General features: G+C 39.4%; 1 protein-coding gene across 1 annotated transcript in view; it reads right to left on the bottom strand.

Moving 5' to 3' along the window:
• Positions 1-320: 320 nt before the first annotated feature.
• LOC126293289 (intermembrane lipid transfer protein Vps13-like) overlaps positions 321-24,511 on the bottom strand; it is a 391,345-nt gene continuing 367,154 nt past the window's right edge. The window contains 5 exon segments of the mRNA XM_049986411.1: positions 321-1,478; positions 14,189-14,347; positions 14,486-14,614; positions 19,997-20,111; positions 23,627-23,796. Of these exon segments, the coding sequence (XP_049842368.1) occupies positions 1,440-1,478; positions 14,189-14,347; positions 14,486-14,614; positions 19,997-20,111; positions 23,627-23,796 (612 nt within the window). The 3' untranslated portion in view covers positions 321-1,439.

Raw genomic sequence — 24,511 nt, 5'->3', positions numbered from 1 at the left:
ATAAATTTTAAAGACAAACATTTTGAGAAACAATGATACAATTTGTACAAAAAAATGTTGATGACATTATTTTTGTAAAAAACCTAAAAGGCTGCACTCAAATTTTGCCGACAGCTGGTATTGCTGTCTCCCATGATCATTACTGTGGAGTAATGTAAACATTAATTTAAATGTAAAAGGCGCTACCATAATCAGTCTACATATGGTTTCAAAAGGAAGGAGTTAAAAGTACTATTACTCTAGAAAGTATAATGTCCAAAGTAACAGATGTAATGGGTTATGGAAAGGGAGAGAACATATTTAAATACACAGAGAACCACTTGTTCTTGAACTGTTCTTTAATATCCTTCATTGCAACCATACTGAATACAACAAAAGCATTTAATTTGTGTTCTTTATGCAATGTTCCACAGAAAGCCCTGTCATCCAAAAAGTAAACAAACGTTGACACACATTCCTCCACATAGACAGTGCAATTAAACTTAGGACAACTACATGAGAGTGGATGCTATAAATTAAGTACTACAGATTTCTAGAATGCTGTAAAAAGGCTCAGTATCAAAAAGTGTAAAGAACACTTAAAAAATAAAGATATATTCTAGTCTTTTTTCCGGGTGACTTGTGCAAACATTGTTTTAAAAAGCTAAGCACTCTCAAAAATATGACTACATACATACTCTCAGTAACAAAACAAACAGTACCAAAATATTAAACTTTGGTGTGTGAAGAAACTACCTGATTCAGACACTTTGGTTAAACATTGTAAGCATCTGGATCACAAAAGGCAGCAATGAATAAATAAATTTTTAGATAAAAGAAACAAATTGACACTTTTGTGCCTCATTGTTCCCTGGTAATTTGTAATGCAACCGAATAGTCCAGCACAATATAATTTAACATTTCTCATATCAGTCAACAACTAACAATGAACAGTAAATAGTTCCTCTTAAGTAACAATGTCAAACAATCACTTCCATTATTATTTCATTCTCCTAATCAGCATATTTCAATCTGCAACAACCATGCATAAAAACTGCAACAACCAACTCTCTCTCTCTCTCTCTCTCTCTCTCTCTCTCTCTCTCTCTCTCTCTCTCTCCCCCCCCCCCTCTCACTCTCTCCACATGTCACACCAGCACTTTTCCAAAAAATAAAATCAACACGTTGCACATTGTTGCATAAACGTTTGCCAAAAGGCAGCTAAACACTACCAGAGCCAAAATAAGTGACTTCATTTACACATTTCAGACATTTCCTAAAATGCTGGAATACTTTTCAGAGAAAATTTAAGCATAATTGCTTTGTTAAGTTAGCATTTGTACTGTTAATATAAAGCAAAAGGAACAGTGGCCAAGACACAGCAATTCTTGCTAGCATTCCCTCGTAACGTGAGCAGCGACAGGAAGACGTTGCAGCCTTCAGTCCATCAGAGATTATTTTTACTTCTTTATCATTTCCGTTATTTTATTAAGAAGCCACTAAAAACAGAAATATTGAATGACTAATTACAATACAGTAAGTCTAATACAGTTACAATATTTATTAATACATGAAACAAAGTCTTAGGAAATTAAAATTTTTCAGTCTTTGAAAATTTTAGAAACCAATCTTCTACAGAAATCTAAAAAACTGACTCATACAATTACAGTGATGCAACAGTTTAAGAGACAACAAATAAACAAAAACATGGCTACAAACTATGTGCAAGAAGAGATAAGTACCAATAAGAATTCTAAAATGTTGAACATGACAAAATTTTAGTTCCCTAAGTTGTGGAGTTCCTTTGTCAGCCACTGGTGTACACTGGCAGGAACCAGGAACCCTGATATTGGGCAGGTTAAAAGCATATTTACACTGGGATGCAGGTTAAAATGTGTGGATTTTTTTGTAAGTACTGTTTCTGAATACAGCCACTGCAATGCTGCAGACAACGATGCAAACTGAGTGCTTGCAAGTGTTAGCTATCTTCCAACACCATTCAGCAGATATTTCTCCTGGTATAGTGAAATCTGTGGAGAAAATGCTACAAGTAATCGAATAATAAGAAAATGGCTTAAAGTGTTCAAATATTCACGATGAAGTGCAACATGGGCTACAATCTGTCATCACTGATGGTTCGGTGCAGAAAGTTCATGCAAAAGTTTGAGAAAACAGACTCTTTACGATTCTGTCCTTATCTAAAGAATTTCCTCAAACTCGAGAATTTTTCTTTATGAAATTGTTACAGAACACTTGAACTACCAGATGTTGAATACATACTGTTTCGAAAATGCTGGGTGAGGCACACAAAAGTGATCAAGTAGCCAATACTCTGAATTTTCTAGAGCAGTACAGTAATAAAGGTGTTGAATGTTTAAATCCAGTTGAAGCTGGAGATAAAATATATGGATGGCTCATATTAAACCAGAATCCAGACAATAACGCATGGAATGAAGGATATCAGGATCACCAATAGAAGTGGATTTCAATTAAACAATTGGAGCGCAAAAAATTATGCACACACTACTTTGTGGTGGGGTATTGTTGCTTGTGGATTTTTTTGACACAGGCTAACATAATTAAATCAATATTGTACAACATTACATATCACGATTAGTAGTATTAACACATAAAGTTGAAAGTACACGATCCTAGAAGCACTTAAGTCTCAGTAAACGTAGGTCTGCAAAAATGAACAATTTGCAACATAATCTTGACTTTGTTGTTACCAGTCACTACTGACATGATTCTGTGTAAATATCACATGCTGGTCTGTGGTGTGGATTTTGTTTACATTTTTTAGATGTGGAACTGTAAACAGAATGGATATGAGAGTTCAGTACACAGTCAGAGTGGCACTCACGACAGCTGTCTAGCGAGCGACAGTTGCACCGTAATTCTTGCTGGTAACATGGAAAATTATAGTAATGAGGAATATGTAGGTATGCATTTCACATATGGTAGGGCTAACAGCAATGCACAGAAGGCTGAATGCTTGTACCGAGATGCATATTCTACTCGAAGGCATCCCAAGAGTCAAACATTTACGAGGGTGCATCAACATCTCCGAGAAACTGTTAGCTTCACATATGCAGTGGGAGCGGGTAGGTCTGCACACATTACATCTGTGCTTGTAAACAGCTGGAAACAGCAGCACATTCTACAGGAGTCCCGACAAGAAGGCTTTACAGTCCTGTCAGTGGATGCAACAACATTCTGTATGCAATCCTACATTTGACAAAAACATTTTATTTATAGCTGAAGTAGGATTCACTCATAGTAGTGTGTTCCATTATCCCAACTCTCAAGTTTGGAGTCATGTGGTCTCCAACCCCATGCACGAGTCTTGGGCCCCCAATTTCAATACACAGAATTACCTTCACTTTCTGTGGTGTCATCTTGCAGAAGTATTTGAGGATGTTTCCTCAGAGCGACGTCAGATGATGTGGTACAGGTATAATGGAGCACCAGCACATTTTGCTGCTATGGTGAGATGACGTCTAATGCAGTGCTATGGCCAATGATGTGATTGGGTGAGGAGAACCTGTACTGTGGTCTCTAAGACACCTTCTGTGAACCCCACATACTTCTGTGTTTGGAGACACCTTAAGGGTACAGTGACTGCCACTCGGTTAACATAGTTGAAGAATTGGAGTAGATACTTGTTAATGCTTGTGAAGAATTTCAAAGTGACCTAGATGCGTTTGAAAGGACTTTAAATTCTTTGTGGGGACGGGTACCGGCTTGCATTCGAGCAGAAGGACAACACTGAACACCACCTTTAACTACAAGTGGTAATGCAACTGTTGTGTTCGTTCAACACACTTGTTGTTGTTGTTGTTGTTGTTTTCAGTCCTGAGACTGGTTTGATGCAGCTCTCCATGCTACTCTATCCTGTGCAAGCTTCTTCATCTCCCAGTACCTACAGCAGCCTACATCCTTCTGAATCTGCATTGTGTATTCATCTCTTGGTCTCCCTCTACGATTTTTACCCTCCACACTGCCCTCCAATGCTAAATTTGTGATCCCTTGATGCCTCAGGACATGTCCTACCAACCGATCCCTTCTTCTCGTCAAGTTGTGCCACAAGCTCCTCTTCTCCCCAATTCTATTCAATACCTCCTCATTAGTTATGTGATCTACCCATCTTATCTTTAGCATTCTTCTGTAGCACCACATTTTGAAAGCTTCTATTCTCCTCTTGTCTAAACTATTTATCGTCCACATTTCACTTCCATACATGGCTACACTCCATACAAATACTTTCAGAAACAACTTCCTGACATTTAAATCTATACTCGATGTTAACAAATTTCTCTTTTTCAGAAATGCTTTCCTTGCCATTGCTAGTCTACATTTTATATCCTCTCTACTTCGACCATCATCAGTTATTTTGCTCCCCAAATAGCTAAGTGTCTCACTTCCTAATCTAATTCCCTCAGCAACACCCGACTTCATTTGACTACATGCCGTTATCCTCATTTTGCTTTTGTTGATGTTCATCTTATATCCTCCTTTCAAGACACTGTCCATTCCGTTCAACTGCTCTTCGAAGTCCTTTGCTGTCTCTGACAGAATTACAATGTCATCGGCGAACCTCGAAGTTTTTATTTCTTCTCCATGGATTTTAATACCTACTCTGAATTTTTCTTTGGTTTCCTTTACTGCTTGCTCAATACACAGATTGAATAACATCGGGGAGATACTACAACCCTGTCTCACTCCCTTCCCACCCACTGCTTCCCTTTCATGTCCCTCGACTATCAACTGCCATCTGGTTTCTGTACAAATTGTAAATAGCCTTTCGCTCCCTGTATTTTACCTCTGCCACCTTCAGAATTTAAAAGAGTATTCCAATCAACATTGTCAAAAGCTTTCTCTAATTCTAGAAATGCTAGAAACATAGGTTTGCCTTTCCTTAATCTTTCTTCTAAGATAATTCATAGGGTCAGTATTGCCTCACGTGTTCCAAAATTTCTACGGAATCCAAACTGATCTTCCCCGAGGTCGGCTTCTATCAGTTTTTCCATTTTCAACACACTTATATTTCAACTAAACTTCTCTAATAACTAATAACTTTTCTTCATGTTGTACAGTATTCTTACCTTTTCATAACCTGGATGATGATTACACAGAATCAAGTTATTGGTGCCTAGTGTCCACAAAGTTGCAATTATCTTGCAAATGGGTTGTTTGCAGACCTATACACTTAAGATTCTTTGCTACTAGTATCACATACCTTCAATGTGTTTACACCATTAATTACGATACATCCTTGAAGTTTGAAAATCCTTCATTTTTGAGTTATTCATCAACGTATACAATTTAGGTGACTGGAGCTCGGCAACATATAAGCTAATAATAAATGCTCGAAATGTCCACCTTTTGCTTTTAAAAATGCATGCACTCATTGAATTGACTGTTACACTCTATCAAATAATCGGAGACCGTTTTAAATGCTTTCACTGGTTTCTATGAGACATCAATGAAGAGTTCCTGCATCTAGACGGTCTGCTGCATAGACCAATTCTTTAAGGTGCCGCCAGAGATAATAATCCACTGGATTGAGGTCAGGGGAATATGCACGCCACAAAACTGGTACACCTCTACCTATTAATCTGTCATCATCGACGGAACCTTTACAGCAGAGCTGTACACTGACAATATTCTACGCCCAGTTTTGTTGCCCTTCGTGACAAGCCATCCCGGACTCACATTTCTGCAAGATAATGCCCACCCGCATGCAGCGAGAGTTTCTACTGTTTGTCTCTGTGCTCATTGAATCCTACCTTAGCCAGCAAGGTCATTGGATTCTCCCTCCCAACTGATAACTTTTGGAGCATTATGGGCAGGGACTTTCAACCAGCTAAGGATTTTGATGATCTAAAGCATCAGTTGGACAAATTTCGGTACAATATCCCTCAGGAGGATATCTAACAACTCTATTAATCAAATGTGTGTGAATTCCTAAGGGACTAAACAGCTAAGGTCATTAGTCCCTAGAGTTACACACAACTTAAGGGGGGGTAGGACGTCAAACAGACCGACTTGGAGCAGGAGAGGCACCACAGGACATTTAATTTCCTCTGCCTATACTTTTACAAATAAATTCATAAAACTAACAGCATGACCAGGAAGCATTCAGGATTCATACTCATAGCAGCGAAAGCTCAAAAACGTAACAAAACACTTTTTTTTTTTTTACATGTGAAATTTCATCATTTTTTTCACTTACGACTGGCTGCATTTGTTGCTATAGGTACACTTTTCTTCCTAAGTAAGAGAGATATTTTGATGTGTTTTGCACAGCATACAAACCATAGTTACAGGTGTATGAAACTCTAGAAGTTATTTAATTTATGAAAAAATGAATGAACTGTTACATTTTAAACTTCATGTTTACAAAAATTCAAGTTTTACAGTTAATTATATCTATTTTTTCCACAGTTTTTTTCAATAGATTTAAAAAATTCTAGAGTTTCCTACACCTGTAACAACTGTTTGTATTCTATGAAAAATTCATTGAAGAATATCTCTTACTTAGGAAGAAAAGTGTACCTATAGCAACAAATGCAGCCAGTAATAAGTGAAAAGATGATGAAATTTCAAATGTAAAAAAAGGGAGGTATTTTGCTTTGTTTTTGAACTTCCACTGCGATTAGTGTGAATCCTCAATCCTTCCTGGTCATGGTACCGAAGTTTTAGGAATTTAGTTGTAAAAGTATAGACAGTAGAAATTAAAATGTCCTGTGGTGACTCTCCTGCTCCAAGTTAGCATAAATTAGTTTAAGGGGGGTAGGGAGTCAAACGGGCTAAGAACAACACACACACACACACACACACACACACACACACACACACACACAAACACACACCTGAGGGAGGACTTTAACCTCTGGCGGGAGGGGCTGCGCCTCTATCAATCGATGCCAAGCTGAATAACTGCTTGCAAAATGGCACACATTGACAAACATGTTACAGACTTTTGCTCAATTTGTGAAGCCCTTTCTCTTGAATAAATTATCCAATATTTTGAGATGAGTGTCTGCCACATGCAGTTGGAAAGTTGGGTGCACTCAGTCATTGTGAGGCCAATCGAGGAGAAGCAGTGGCTTTGGTCACAAAAGCTGACAATGACTGGGGGAGTGGTGTCCTGACCACGTGCTTCTCCCTAACTGTATCCAGTGCCATTTATCGGCCGAGGATGGTACAGTGACCGGTCGGTACCTGTGCGATTTCTGAGGTCTGTTCGGATGGAGTTAGGAGTGTACTTCCTCCGTACTCTTTGAATTAAATGTCTGCACTGGGCCATCAGTGCACTTCACACCTTGCATCACTTGAAAAGTAGCAAAATCATTTCTCGTTGGCCAATACTGCGAGGGTGGTTCTCTAAATCACCATGAGAGGTCAGTGCTACGGCAACAAGTTGTTCACATGATATTCATTGGAATGTTACCCGTAAACACGTGCCACGTCAGTGACATGGTTCTGTTGTTGTTCCTGCTTAGGGATTGCGAAGACGGGGGAGGGGAAATAATAATAATAATAATAATAATAATAATAATAATAATAATAAATAAAGAGTCTAGATTCAAGCACTGATTAAATACTTTGTAAAGAGAGGTATGAAAGCAAAGGACATTCATGCAGATTTCTACAATACACTGGGGGTCCTGCTCCTTCATATTCGACTGTTGTCAAGTGAACAGATGAATTTAAATTTGGTCAGGATGGCTTAGATGATGATCTGCACAGTTGTCAGCTGAGATGTGTCATTACTCCAGAAATCACTGCAAAAGTGTACAAAATGGTCACAGATGATCGCCAATTGAAAGTGCATAAAATTGCTCACGCTTGCCACATGTCACCCAAAATGGTTTATCACATTTTAACTGAAGAATTAGAAATGAAAAAACTATCAGCAAGATGGGTGCCACGACTCTTGACACTGGATCAAAAACATGTGCCGTTGCTATGGCAAAATTACACAAAATAATGTATGGGAGATATGATAATGCATGAAGAGTTTGACAGAGCACTGAAAGACCTGAGTCAAAACAAGGAACTACTGACGGCCTTGGGAGAGCCAGTCCCGACAAAACTCTACCATCTGGTGAGCAAGATGTATGAGACAGGCAAAATACCCTCAGACTTCAAAAAGAAAATAATAATTCCAATCTCAAAGAAAGCAGAAGTTGACAGATGTGAAAATTACAGAACTATCAGTTTAATAAGCCACAGCTGCAAAATACTAACGCCAATTCTTTACAGATGAATGGAAAAACTGAAAGAAGCCGACCTCGGGGAAGATCAGTTTGGATTCCGTAGAAATGTTGGAACACTTGAGGCAATACTGACCCTATGATTTATCTTAGAAGAAAGATTAAGGCAAACCTACGTTTCTAGCATTTATAGACTTCGAGAAAGCTTTTGACAATGTTGATTGGAATACTCTCTTTCAAATTCTAAAGGTGGCAGGGGTAAAATACAGGGACCAAAAGGCTGTTTACAATTTGTGCAGAAACCAGATGGCAGTTATAAGGGTCGAGGGGTACGAAAAGGAAGCAGTGGTTGGGAAGGGAGTGAAACAGGGTTGTAGTCTCTCCCCGATGTTATTCAACCTGTATTTTGAGCAAGCAATAAAGGAAACAAATGAAAAATTCGGAGTAGGTATTAAAATCCATGGAGAAGAAATAAAAACTTTGACAGAATTACAATGTCATCGGTGAACCTCAGAGACAGCAAAGGACTTGGAAGAACAGTTGAACAGAATGGATAGTGTCTTGAAAGGAGGATATAAGATGAACATCAACAAAAGCAAAACGAGGATAATAGCATGTAGTCAAATGAAGTCAGGTGATGCTGAGGGAATTAGATTAGGAAATGAGACACTTGAAGTAGTAAAGGAGTTTTGCTATTTGGGGAGCAAAATAACTGATGATGCTCCAGGTAGGGAAGATATAAAATGTAGACTGGCAATGGCAAGGAAAGCGTTTCTAAAGAACAAATATTTGTTAACATCCAATATAGATTTAAATATCAGGAAGTCGTTTCTGAAGGTATTTGTATGGAGTGTAGCCATGTATGGAAGTGAAACATGGACGATAAATAGCTTAGACATGAAGACAATAGAAGCTTTCGAAATGTGGTGCTACGGAAGAATGCTGAAGATTAGATGAGTAGATCTCATAACTAATGAGGAGGTATTGAATAGAACTGGAGAGAAGAGGAGTTCGTAGCACAACTTGACACGAAGAAGGTATTGGTTGGTAGGGCATATTCTGAGACATCAAGGGATCACTAATTTAGTATTGAAGGGCAGCATGGAGGGTAAAAATCGTAGAGGGAGACCAAGAGATGAATACACTAAGCAGATTCAGAAGGATGTAGGCTGCAGTAGGTACTGGGAGATGAAGAAGCTTGCACAGGATAGAGTAGCATGGAGAGCTGACAGTCTCAGGATTGAAGACCACAACAATAGCAACAACAACAAGGTATGAATTGTTGCCAGACCCGCCTTATTCAACCGATATGGCTCTATCAGTCTTCCATCTCTTCCCAAAATGGAAAATTTTTCTCGGTGGATGAAGATTCACTTCAAACGAAGAACTGACAGCTGGATTTGACAACTATTTGGCAGACCAGGAGGAAACTCATTTTCGAGATGCGATCGAGGCAATGGAACATTGTTGGGCCGAGTGCATTAATGTACAAGGAGACTACATCGTAAAATAATAAAAAAGTTTCAGTGAAATAAGTACTTTTTTCCTATACCGTTCCGAGAACTTTTCATACAACCCTTGCATACACCTCCAGTCAGCTGCTGTCCAGTTTCTCTGTTGTTTGACCCACTGTAGTACTGCAGCTTTATGTGCTGCTGTGAACACTGGCCTTTTACGAGGTTTAGGGGATGGACAAAAAATACGTAAACACTGCGATAAATGTGCACCTGACCATAAATGCATATGCTGCTAGCTAAGCCTGCAGGTTGATCTGTCGTATTTGACCTCAAACAGCACCTGTGCAATGTTCTCAATTAGTTGTAAGTGTCATTCACAGCCAGAATACTGTTCTGCGTAGTTACGAGAGCACTGTGTTAGAGCTAAATGAATTCAAAAGTGGGCAAATTGTTGTGTTCATATGGTGAGTGCTTCCATAACTAAGGAAGTTGGAGTGTCTGGTATTTGCAGATTAATCCCATCAATGAATTATTTTGCGTACAGGAAACATCACCTGCTAAGCTGCAGTGTGGATTAAAGTGTGTGCATGTCGAGTGATTGTAAGGATGGTCAGTAAAGAGGATTGTGACAAAATATTAGATGACAACGATAGCTGCAAGCCACCATCTTAACACAAAGGGAGCTTCGTAAAATAGAAACTGCAGGATAAGCTGGAATTCCAAAACCATTAATCAGTGAAGCAAATGCCCATAACAGGATAATGTGTTACCACAATAAAATCTGGATTATGGAGTAATAGAGAAACATCGTTTGGTCTGACAAGTCTCGTTTGACAGTGTTTCTGATGTCTGGCCGAGTGTTCGTCCCGAGAGATCGGTGATGGTTTGGGCAGCCATTGTGTGGTACTCCACAGGTCCGTAGTTTCTCTGCAAAGGTCACATTATTGCTAAGGGTTGTGTGACCATTTTGGCCAATCTGGCCCACCACACAGTAAAATGTTGTTCCCCAATCTGCACACCGTGTTCTGTGAGGACAGGGCACCTATTCACACTGCTCTCTTCATCCAGAACTCGTTTTTGTGAGCACGATGATGAATTTATGCATTTCCACTGCATAAAGTTGTTTCCACAATGTACATGTGGGAACTATTTGAGATGGAGATGTGTTCACTGACAGCAGCAATTTCACACCTGTTTGAAACCAAGTATCACTGACAAAGCATAAACATGTCTCCAGTCCTTGTAGATTAGGACCTTTTTTTGACCAGGGATCTTACACAGTGTTATGTGTCTGCAAGTGATACACTTTTTCTTGTAGACGCACTGTACAGTTTGTGTTGACATACCATCAAAATTAGCAACTTTATTCATGGTTTGGTTAGGAGCATATCCAAACACCTTAGCTCATTTTTGCCATTCTGTAGCATCTCTGCAAATGAAATGTGGCAATAAAATAATGGGATAGATACTGCAAAAGAATAGGTACACATGTGTCCAAGATGAATGACCAGTAGCTCTGAAGCGTGAAGCTTTCTCCATGGAATGCGGCATCTCTGGTGCCTGTAGAGAAATCAGTGTGGCTGTAGACTATGTTTGTGTAACAGCTGTTATTTTGTTTTGCCAAAAACATGATAAGTGTTATAACAGAGAAACAAATTGTCATGAAGTTTCACATGAAGCTTGCAAATACTGCTACTGAAACCTATCTGTAATTAAAAGAAGTGTATGATGAAGACTATCGTGTAAGCGAGTTTCTGAGTCGTTTCCAAGATGGCTCAGAAGACACTGAACGTAACACACACTCGGAACACACTTCAACGTCAAAAATAGATACAAAATGAAAAAGTAGGTAATCTTATTCATATTGACTGTCGGCCGAGTTTTCGATCGACTGCAGAAACTGTAGATATTTACACAGAATGCGTAAGGCATATTTTACATATCCAATTTGAGATGAGGAAGTGGTGCTGAAAATTCTCACAATCAAGCAAAAAGAAGTTCATGAAAGTACTTGTACTGACTCTTTCGATACCATTGAAAATTATCCTAATTTCTTGCAAAGAGGGATAATGTGATGAATCTCGGTTTTTCTGTTATTATTCATAAACTAAGTGCGAATCCATTCACCAAGACTGAAAAAACTAAGGAGCAAATTGAGATTAAAAGCAGTAATTATTATTTTTTATCTGCACTAGGTTCCTCTAGGTCAAATTACTAATCAACATTACTGTCTTTAAGTACTTGCTCAACTCCATGAGAAAATGAGAAAAAACAAGAGACTCAAATTGCGGAAGAACAATTCACGAGTTCTGCATCAAGACAACACACCGGCTCATACCAAATTGTCTGTTAAGAGGTTTTTAGTGAAGTGTAGCATCTCAGCATTAGACTGCACTCCTTGTTTGCCTAACCTAGCACCAAGTGCCTTTCATCTATTCCCCAGGGTCAAATCTGCACTAAAAGGAACAAGATTTCAGTCAGCTGAAGCAGTGAAAGAGAAGGCGGCACATGTAATGGAGGAGCTCACAGAGGAAGACATTCAGCTCTGTTTCTCCCGATGGATCATTGTAAGGATATAGAAGGGGAGTATATGGAGGGTGACAGTAACTAAATATGTTTTTGAAAATGTTTTACAGCAATAGCCTCTTATTACCACGACTGTACCAGCAATGGAGGGCCACACGAGCACAAGGTAGCAATTCTCCACCATCTACATGCTCGAATTTTTATGCTCGTTTACGGAGTGATTTATATTTCATCTGATGAGCTAAGTGCTGTAACATTAGTGGAAATAATGTAAGGCATGTGCACTATTTGTTATGCCACTACAATACCACAGCTGCACGAGCGACCTTTGTCTTCTCCCCTCACCGATACAAATTCCACCCATTGCTATTCCCCTTCTAAACTCACATCAGTATTGCCAAATGGATAGAGCATCTGCTTAGTAAGCAGGAGACCCAAATTTGAATCTTGGCACTGGTACAAATTTTAATTCATTGCTTCACCCTACATCATTATCATAGATACAAGTGAGACTCAATATGTCTCAGGAATATCAACTATATATTAATGGAAATGATGTTGAAAGTTGCTTTAAACATGTAGGCTGTCACATAACAATAAAATTGTTTTACAAATTCCCTTCACATGTTTATGAGGGCTGCCCGAAAAACATTCAGCTTATATTTATAAAATCAATTTTTAATCATATACAACTCTTTGACACTAGTCACCTTCAAAGTAATCCCTTGCAGCTCCTACACACCTCTCTCGAAGCTGTTGCCACTGCCCGAAGTATCACCAGAAAGCCTTTTTCAGTACGGGGCGCAGCTGCTCCATCTAATTATGCGCAGTGTCTCCCCGTTTCTGAAATCTGGTCCCTTTCAGAGTCTTTTTCAGGTTATGGAAAAGCCAGCAATCACTCGGAGCTAGGTCACAGAACAGGGAGGCTGTAAAACGCAGCCATTTTTTGTTTGAGCAAAAAAACTCAAAGAATTGAGAATGGCGAGTGGGTGCATTACAATGGTGAAGGTCCCAACAGCCTGCTGCGCTCTAGTATGGCCATTTGCAGCTCACTACTTCGTAAAGGTGGCACAGAAACCTTTGATAATACTCCTTATTGATGTCAATACATTCTGGGATGTACTTGTGATGGACAACGTCAATAGAGTAAAAAAAAAAAACTGTCGCGCGACTTTCACACTGCCACAGACCTGCCTCGCTTTTTTGTGTCTTGGGGATAATGGCTGCTTCCATTGGAAATTTGTTTCTGGGTCTTACACATAAACCCAGGAATCATCATCAGTGTTCACTGTGTTACGGAAGTAGGGATTGCTGTTCACAGCGTCCAACACGTCCTGCGCAATCTCTCGAATGACATCGATTCTGCTCAGTCGATCGCAACTTTGCCACAAATTTTGCCGAGATTCTCCCGATGTCCAAATATTTTGTTAAAATGGAATTAATGGATCTACTATTAATCTTTACCTCATATGCAAGTTCTCCGATTGTGATTCATCTACCCTGAATTAACAAAGTCCTTACACGACGAGTAACTACTCCATTTGCACGTGTTGAGGGCCTACCTAAATACACTTCACTCTTCACCGATGAGCACCATCTTTGAAGCAGTTGCACCACTCTTTATGTGTATGGTACCCACTGCTTCCTCCCCCAACACTTCTCAAACCTTGTGGTCTGGTCGAATTTCAGAATCGCCAAGCTTAAACAAAATTTGATGCGACAATTTTGTTCCACTTTTTCCCACAATAGAAAATCGAATGACTAACACTACCACACGTTTACTTGTCAACAGCTAGCCGACAGCTGGTCGTTTCTGCAGTCGTGGCAAAAAACTAGGCTTACGGTCTGTGTATGCCAACAGACAGAGAGCATGTGGGCACTGATACCATTGTTGGTTTCAACAATAAAAAATAAGGTTGGATACTTTTAGAACAGCCCTCATGTTAGTGAAATAATACTTATTTAAAAAACACAACTCATATTTTCGATGACCGGAGCACTCACCTGCCGGCGCTCGGGCTCCTTGATGAGCAGCATCTGCCCCCTGTCCTTCGAGCTGAAAAATGTGCGGAGCTTCTTATGAGCTCCGGCAGAACATATCAAAAGACCCTTCTCGATGAGTCGTGGTTCTGCTAAAATCTCCCAAGGGTATCCCCATTCAACCTGGAAGGCCATTTACTTTACGTTAGATGATGCATAATGTCAACTTTAATCAGGAATGCAGTATGTTAAATTTATAGTGAGCACTGAAAAATCAGTGCAAGTGGAAAATGAAACAAAATTCGATGATTAGCTATTTACCTGCCACGCTCCAAATAGGTCGTGCACTATGTACATTATCCTTTTATCCGTCAGAAGAACAACATCTTTCTCTATAGTCATGTGGGCGACGTAAGTATCAGTTGATGCATATTTATTTTTTTCCACTTCCTGGAACACACAGAGAGTGTAAACATCAGACAGTTTTCATTTTGACACGTGGAAAAATAATTTTCAGCTCATGAAAGGGCAGAATAAGACAGCAGTCACAGACAAATCAGGATGCACCTAACTATTGTTATAAATTTGAGTTAAATTGTTACGGACATGATACTGGAAAGTACTGGGTGGAATACAAATAATGGAAAGAGTAAAAGTAATAATCTCATTGTTTAGCTGAGATATTGAGCATACAGGAAGAACAAAAGACTGAAAACATATCTGAGCTTTCCAGAAGTCATCAATTATAAAAATTTGCTACAGTTGTAAAAAGGAAACAACAAACCAGTTGCAGGACCAGTGTCCCACCTTCAGGTGTCCCAGTAAAAACATTCACTAATTAGCGACTCAAAATCTGCACAGTATGTCCAGATTTTATCAACGGTTACAAATAGTAACAGTTGTCGATGTCCCGTGAAGTGAAATGTCTATCAAATGATTGCTAGCACAGACATTGGGACACACAATGCTATTTTAATTTGCATAGCAAATTAGTGAATCTTTGCACAGATGCACCTTAAGATGGGACACAGGTCCATACACTGGTTGTGCTTTCCTTTTTAGAAACAAATAACTTTTAAAACTGTAGTGTATTTTACTGTTGATGATGAATACCAAAAGTTATGGATGTACCATCAAGAGAAACGGGTGTCCTCGAATTGTCTGATATATTTCAAAGGATGAGGAAAATTATGTTGATGGTATGGACAAAATGAATAATTCTCAGAAAATATGGCACCATTCAGGATAAAACAGGACAAGATACTACCACTACAGGCCATTCTTTTACAACTGCAGGTCTTACCAACTCAGGTACGAGGGAGAATAACCCTGTACTACAAATGCAGTCACATACAATTACTGTCATGGCAAAGCACATGGAAATGAATGCAGAATTAGGGAAATGTTGAGTTACTGTATAATATATTCAAATAATCTGACGATGACTTAGAAATAAGGTGAAACTGCTAATGATAGTATATGCGACACCTCAGGCTGAAGCATATAATAAAAGTTGGCCAAGTGTGAGCACGACTCGTGGACAGAAGGTGCCGTACAAACCTAATTGTTACAGTGTGAAAGCACTGTAAAACTATGTAACTATGTCTGATAAGGCCACACACAGAATCTTAGTTTGGGGGGGGGGGGGGGGATGTGTCTTGGCACCCTCTTCCTATTTGAGTTACGAACATGAGGTGAAACGTTTTTGGTTTAACCAAGGCCAGTGGCCATTTGCCACTTGTATAGCCATTCAAAGATGTCTTAGTGTAGCTATGTTACAGTATATTAACAATGTTCTGATTGATGGAGATGGGGTGGTGCCCAGGAAAATTGAGCAAACTAATCTGTTTTGCAAAATATTTGAATTGGGCAAAAATTAAGTTTAGCCGGCATATGTGCACCATTAGGATTTTACACGCAAAAACAGTCACCTTTATATGACTCCAGACTGAAGCGAGACTGGCGGCTCAAATTTGGGCCACCGGTGCATCAGACCTACATCTAAGATAAGTCATAACATTTTGAAAAAATCTTACTTTGTTTGGATGTTACATATAAAAAACATGTTCTTCTGGGAGGTTTTTGAAGCTCGCCATTTCTATACTTTAAACTTGTATGATCTAGCTTTTTTTTAAATTTTACATAAAAAAAGTTTTTTTACGGGTGTCTCTTCAATATTTCAGACTTTTGTGAATCAGTTCAAATTTTTAAGAATGTAGACAAATACTGCTTACTTATCTTGTTTTGTGAAATCTTTATCAGTTGCCACAATATAAGCAACATGGTTCAAAATACAATTAAAAATCCTACACTGTATCAGTTATCACCCAAAATAACAAAGATCTATATTGTTTAGAAAATGTAACAGACCTACTAAGGAGACTGCCTACACTATGCTTGTCCGTCCTCTTTTAGAATATGCTGAGTGGTGTGGGATCCTTACCACACAGGACTCACTGAGTACATCAAGAAAGTTCAAACAAAGGTACCAAGTTTCGTATTATCGTGAAATATGGGAGAGTGTTTCACAGAAATGATACACAATTTGGGCTGGAAATCATTAAAAGAAAAGCATTTTTCACTGTGACAGACTCTTCTCACAGAATTCCAATCACCAACTTTCTCCTCCAAATGCAAAAATACTTTGTTGACATCGACCTACATAGGGAGGAACCACCACCACGATAAAATAAGGGAAATCAGAGCTCGTATGGAAAGATGTGTGTGTTCATTCTTTTCATGTTTTATACGAGACTGGAATAAGAGAGAATTGTCAAGGTGGCTCGATGAACCCTCTGCCAGGCACTTGAATGTGATTTGCAGCGTATCCATATAGATGTAGATGTAGGTTTAATGTCAAAACTGTGGTAGAGTAGAAGCTGAAAACCAGTCCGAGAGACGGTATTAACAAAACCCTTATAGGATCATGTTATTGTCCAAGTGAGGTATGGAACACTAAAAACTAAATAAAACGTGGAAACTAGTGCCACAGTTGGCTCGGTCAGGTGGCAGCTGTCAGGTCAATTTACAGGGTGTGCATAAAGACCCAATATCATTTTAACAAAATCATACCTTGGAAACTATTACACATAGAGCATTAGGACTTCTTGTGAAATGTTTACCAGCTCTGAACATTTCTTTCTGTTAAGCCTTAATTTGAATGTATGCTTCACTCATCGCTCACAAAACACAGAAACAAAGAGAGAGTTCTGCCTATGTATGAATCAGTATTGCAGTGTCAACAGTTCCAATTGCTTCATTGCTTTGTGAAGAAAGGATAACGCTGTCACTGTCTTATGTTAAATACGCACGTTTCTCGACATACATCCGGCAAAAGAAGTCTTAATGGCCTGAAATCAGGGGAGGCCAGGGAACCTGAGGTGGGACCATCATGACCCATGTTGACTGGATACTCTCTTTGAAATTCTGTATCCAGACACCCCCAAAACGTGTTTTTCAAATTAGGTGCATTGTGCTGCCACCTATTGCCAGGTACTCCATATCAGTGACCAGGTAGTCATTAGACATCATGAGAGATCAGAATGGGGTGCTCCAAGGAACTCGCAAATGTGATAAGGTCATTGGATGTCACTTGTGTCATATGTCCGTACACGAGATTTCCGCACTCCTAAAAATCCCTAGGTCCACTGTTTCTGATTTGATACTGAAGTGGAAACGTGAGAGACACGTACAGCACAAAAGTGTACAGGCCGACCTAGTCTGTTGAGTGAGAGAGACGGCCGACAGTTGAAGAGGGTCATAATTTGTAATAGGCCGACATCTATCCAGACCACCACACAGGAATTCCAAACTGCATCAAGATCCATTGCAAGTACTATGACAGTTAGGTGAGAGAACTTTGATTTCATGGTTGAGTTGCTGGTCATAAGCCACAAATCATGCCAGTAACTGCCAAACGATGCCTCACTGGCGAATGCCCGGTGAACATCATCTCCCAGTATGTGTAGTGCCAACAGTAAAATTCGGAGGCGGTGGTGGTGTTATGGTGTGATCATGCTTTTCATGAAGGGGACTTGTACCCCTTGTTGTTTTGCGTGGGACTATCACAGCTCAGGCCTAAACTGATGTTTTAAGCACTTTCTTGCTTCACACTGTTGAAGAGCAATTGGTTTAGGGCAATTGCATCTTTCAACACCATCGAGCACCTGTTCATGCTGCATAGCCTGTGTCAGAGTGGTTACACGACAATAAAATCCTTGTAATGGACTGGCCTGTGCAAAGTCCTGACCTGAATCCTACAGATTTGGGATGTTTTGGATCACTGACTTCATGCCAGGCCTCACCGACTGACATTGATAGCTCTCCTCAGTGCAGCACTCCGTGAAGAATGGGCTGCCAATCCCAAAGAAAACTTCCAGCAGCAGATTGAACATGTGTGTGTGAGAGTGGAAGCTGTCACCAAGGGTAAGGGTGTACCAACACCATACTGAATTCCAGCAAGACCAATGGAGGGCGCCACAGATTTGTAAGTCATTTCCAGCCAGGTGTCCAGATAATTTTGATCACATAGTGTAGCAGGGAACACATACAGGGAGCAAAAAGCTACTTACAACTTGTACAAAAACCAGACAGAAGCTATCAGAGTTGAGGGGTATAAAAGAGAAGTGAGATTGGGAAGGGACTGAGACAGGGTTGTATCCTATACCCGAAGTTATTCAATCTGTACACTCAACAGACAGTAAAGAAAACCAGTGAAAAACACGGAGAAGAAACTAAAATTCAGGAAGAAGAAATAAAAAAAAAAACAAAAAAAAAAACTGAGGTTTGCCCATGACATAGCAATTGTCAGACACAGCGAAGGACTTTAAAGAGCAGTTGAACAGGGCAGGATAGTGTCTTGAAAGGAAGATATGTTATGAAAATCAAGAAAAGCAAAACAAGGATAAATGAATTCAGTCAAACTAGGTCAGATGATGCTGAGAGAATTAGACCAGGAAATCTATAGCTGAAGTAGAGAGGATATAAAATGTAGACTGGCAATGGGAAGGAAAGAGTTTCTGAAGAAGAGCAATTTGTTAACATCAAATATAAGTGTTAGGAAGCCTTTTCTCAAGGTATTTGTCTGTAGTGTTGCCAAGTATGGGAGGAAATTTGGATAACATATAGTTTAGACAGAAAGAGAACACGAAGCTTTCTGTATGTGGTATTTGGTGCTAGATGGGTAGAACACATAGCTATTCAGTATGGCCTGTTGATACATTGCCCTAAATTTAGTATGTTAAAGAAAATAAAAAATCTTATAAGTCAATTTTCCCGGGAATTATTGTTAGTTGCATTGAAGTGTTTTGGGGAAATTGCTATTTGAGTTCTGAACTTCATGCAGCATAAATATGTAACATTAGAAATACCCGATTGCCATGTGGTTTTCTTGACAGTCACTGCTATTACATAGATTGTCAATTTCACAGCATAATAATGCCTCCAATTATTGTGCTTCAGAATTGACAGTTTCATTCTCAGCTTCTATAGCTCCTCACTTTACTCCTTTATCTAACTTATCGATAACCCTTTTAGTCTCCAAATTCTGTGGTTTCTGGGATTCTGGGGAGTTCAATACTATTTTTCTGCATACAGAGAAACCTCTTTTTTTTCCAGGAAAATAGACACAATACACACAATTGTCACAAACAAACATTTTTGCATTTATTGAACAAATGTAAATTGAGAGCCTTTATAAATGTTAAAAAATATTATGTTGCCAGACTTTTATCCAGTATTCACATCAGAGAGGGTAGCTGCCATTAACCACCGATCCCAACACAGGTTTCCTTAACGATAGCAACACACGGGGCAGGGATGGGTGGGACTTGCCTGCAGTAGCTTATTGCCCTCTGCCTCCTCACGGATGTACGGCCGCAGCAGACCGTCCGGCCGGAAGAAGCGCGGCGGGCGTAACCTCAGCACCTCGTCACCCACTTCGGTGGCACTGCAATGTCGGAAAATGTGTCAACACTATGACATTACAAAATGTTATAAACAACTTCATTTTTCCACAGATACACAAATAGCAAAGTATTCTTTACATAATATGTCATTATTCCATCCTGGATTTTCCATTTTTTGATGAATATTTATTTATATTCGTAGGTTATAAATATGTGAGTGAAGTGTGCTTTGACATGAGTGTCAGATGTGGCAAAATATATGCATTTAAGTATTAGTTGAAGTATTGAAATTGTGCATGAATGTTTTATCAAGAGGTCACAAAGTGGCTGGATGGATTTATAAAATGTTGCATCATACGAGGTGTGACAAAGTAATGGGTCTGATGTGAAAAAAAATTTGCTTTTCATTTTAGTCAAGTTTAGTGTCGTCTTCTTCAAAGTAGTTCCCTTCTGATTGCACACACCTTTTCCAGCACTTCTGCCATTGATGGTAAAATGTCTGGAACTCATCTTCTGTAATACCCTCCAAGCCGCTCACCACAGTTGTTTTGGACATCTTGTGTTGCTTGAAAATGGTGTCCCTTTACCGCTGTTTTGACTCTTGGGAATAGAAAAAAAGTCGCACAGAGGGATATCTGGCTGTGGTTGTACTGAAATTTGTTTTGAGGTTAAAAATTGCTGTACTGACAGAGCAGTACGGGATGGCGGATTATCGTGATCAGGAATCCAATTATCAGGTATGTTGGCATGGACACGAAGAACTCTTTTACGAAGTATTTCTAAAATTTCTTTGTAGTAATATTGGTTAACTGTTTGTCCAGGAGGCACCCACTCTTTATGAACAATTCCCTTGGAATTGGAAGTTGGTGGTCGTCCACTGCGGTCTTCATCTTTAACATTAGTTCTGCCTTCACTAAACATTTTATGCCAATAAAAAACTTGAGCTCTTGACATAACCTCCTCTCCAAAAGCCTTCTGAAGCTTACTGTAAATTTTCACGTTTTCACCTAATTTAATGCAAAAAGAAATGGCATCCCATTGTGCAATATTATGCAGTTCCATTTCCGTGACAATAGACACAAAAACATGTTAACTTATTACAGCACAACTCATGACTCACCAGTTGCATCGATGTGCCGCTTTGACTAGAAGCAGCTTATAGACAAGGTCAAAGATATTGTGCCTAGGCAAGCATGCAGGGTTGCCACATCTCACAAAGAATATCAGTCTCATTACTTTATTGTCGCACCTCATGTGTATTTATACATCATACATATAAATAAAAATGTAAATGTTCATTTGTTCAAAATTGTATGTCTCCAAAAGTTCTTGAAATTTTGACACAATTCTACATGTAAATACATGGATGTCCTTATATAACTTGTAAGGACATTATGTGTGCAATAAGCTAAAATACTGCTGTGTGTTGTACAATAAGGTTAAATACTGCTTTGTGTAGCAGTTGTTATGATTGTGACTATTTTCATTGGCTATAGGCCTATATCCACTCAAAGGCCATTTTCAAGCACTCTGCAACACATAGTATGTTATTTATATAATATATCTGTGAGTTTTCATAATAAATGATTATTTTGTACATTTATTTCAAATTTTGATGGAGGGGGAGGGGGAGGGGGTAGACGGAGATGGGGAAGGAAAGAGGAGGAGAAAGGGGAGGACGGGAGGGGCAGGAGATGGTTTCATCTGCAGTGGGTTGGCGGTGTGGTAAGATATTATGCAGCTCGTGTCTCCACAATTTGCTCTATGAGCAGGGGGGACTCTGAATTATTTCAAACTCATGAATGAAACTTGTGGATGTTTGTGGACTTTTGATTTCAGTCAGGTCATAGAATTTATCAAGTTATTTGAGAAGCATTTCCAACTTAAAAGCAAATACACCAATGGCTGGGATGACATCTCAGCTGAATTCCTGACAGAATGCAGTATATTGGATAAACTTGATCATGGGAACAAAGTTATTGGCACCTTTTCAGGCCTATCCAGAGCCTCTGACTCTATAAATCATTCTATCCTTCTACATAAATTAGAAACTTATGGAGTCAGAGGAGTGGCATTAGATTTCTTAAGTTCCAGCTTTGCTGACAGGAGACAATGTGTTGAGCTGTGTCATACAAGTGTGGGATATACACAAACAGTAAAAATAATCTTATAAAATTCTTAACTGTGGAGTCCCTCAGAGAATCATTATCAGGTCGATTTTGCTTATTGTGTACATCAATGATATAATAATTCCACAAAACTCAAATCTTGTAAATAATGCTGACATATCTCTTTTTAAGCTAGGATTCTACGAAACAGCAGTGCAAAACAATACAGAGAACATTAGCCTCATCACAGAATATCTCACCAAAAACAAAAGGAACTAAATAAGGATAAGACAATTCTAATGGAGTCTCTGCTAAATTATAAATCAAGACAAGTGGATACTTAGCCAGACTTATCAGTCGAAACAACTGATAAACATAAATTCCTGTGTACCACAATGGATGAGCATCTTACAGGGAAGGAGCACATCAGCTGTATGTGTAAAAAAATCTCCTGTAGCGCCTACCTGCTAAAACACCTTTCTAGCATAATAGTGCCACCTGTCTTAGGACAAATCTATTTCGGGATCATAAGAATGTGTGGGTGACATTATCGCTTTGCCTATCTATCGGAAGATCTGTCCAGAATAGGTACCCCAGATGCTGACTCCCGAAATGAAACGGCACAGACTTGAAGGAATTCCTCTCACAGAGTGAAGGTGACTCCTTTCTCCATTTAACTGTGAAAGGAGAAAAAAACATGGGTACACCAAACTTCAGTCTATGGAATACAGACACAAAGACTCGCCCCAGAAAAAGAAATTCAAGACGCAGCCCTCAGCTGCAAAATTCACGGCCACAGAAGCAGATGGTGTTGATTTCCTTCATTGTGGAACAACAATAAATTCATAGCATTACATCACAATGCTGTGAACTTTGAAGCGAGAATGACAAACTACACACTTCACATGCCACCACAGCAGAACTTCAGAGACTGAATCCCACCACTGTACGGCATCCTCCATACAGTCCAGATTTAGCACTGTCTGACTTTCATCTATTCCCAACAATGAAAGACAATCTACGGGGACATCATTATGCTTCTGCTGAAGATGTTGAGAGAACTGTGATAGACGACTACTTCCGTGACAGTTTCAGAAAACTTGTTCATTGTTGGCAGAAATGTATCCAATTGGCTGGTGATTATGTGGGAAAGTGAATATTGGTAATTAAAGATCACACACACACACACACACACACACACACACACACACACACACACACACACACACAGAGAGAGATAGAGAGAGAGAGAGAGAGAGAGAGAGAGAGAGAGAGAGAGAGAGAGAGAGAGAGAGAGAGAGACACTCTTTCATTTGTTTATTTGCAGGTTAGTGGTGTTGGTCGTGGGAGATTAAGTCAAAAACTGCTACCCTCCACACCTATCGGAAATGAACTTTAAACTTGGCGGTGGATATGTTACGAAGTGACGAGAACTGCCACACACTCACCGCTTGACAGCATCTAGTGAGCCACTGGCAAAATCAATGACACCGGCTGTGGGCCGCGTGACCAGGCCGACCATGCCCTTGCCGACACCCTTGAAGAAACCTTCTACGCCTTCCTCCCTGGCTCCCGAGATGGGTTTGGTAAACACACCAGTCACTCCATCAACTACACCCTGCAAAAGGAAAGCAATTGTTTTATCTTACACTGGTACAGTCTGTCAAGTAAGACAACGATCGGCATTACACAGCTGGAAAAAGATGATATCTTATTTCTCTCAGAGCCCAATAAAAGAAACCTTTGTCCTTCATGCAATGTCCATAAAGCATTAGTTTACTCTGAATTCTTGACGGAGATAAACCAGAAGAGATGTAAGTGCTGTGCACTGTCAAAGTTGTCCATCTTTTTAACTAATTTATAGCATGTTTCCTACTTTTTTACAAATAACTTTCATTTCTTCACATATTTAGATGCTGGAGCATGACTATCTTCGGACTTTGGGCTGGATACAGAGAAACACAGCCTCAAAATGTGACACGTAAGCTGCACTCGCATCTCTTCTTGTGCGTGTTAGTCAAGAATTCAGAGTAAACAAATGCTTTATGAGCATTGTGTTAAGGACAAAGATTCCTTCTCTTGGGCAGTGAAAGAAGAGGGGTGATGTTTTTTAGCATCTGTGTGTAATGCTGACAACACACTTCCTTACCACACTGTGTATTGAACTGGTTTGGGATTTATAAGTCTCTGAAAAGATTCCAAACCACTAGTCCACCATCTGTCACAATCATGGTAAAATTACCCTCTCATTAGTAGAGTGAGAAATTCTGTAAATGGTACTTCGAGGTACATCTTTCGAAAATATATTTTTTACATTTGTAAAACATTTTATA

This window comes from Schistocerca gregaria, chromosome 10 (assembly GCF_023897955.1).
Source record: "Schistocerca gregaria isolate iqSchGreg1 chromosome 10, iqSchGreg1.2, whole genome shotgun sequence".
Classification (NCBI taxonomy): domain Eukaryota; kingdom Metazoa; phylum Arthropoda; class Insecta; order Orthoptera; family Acrididae; genus Schistocerca; species Schistocerca gregaria.
The sequence above is the reverse complement of the archived record's forward strand: the minus strand, read 5'-3'. Positions and strand labels throughout refer to the sequence as shown.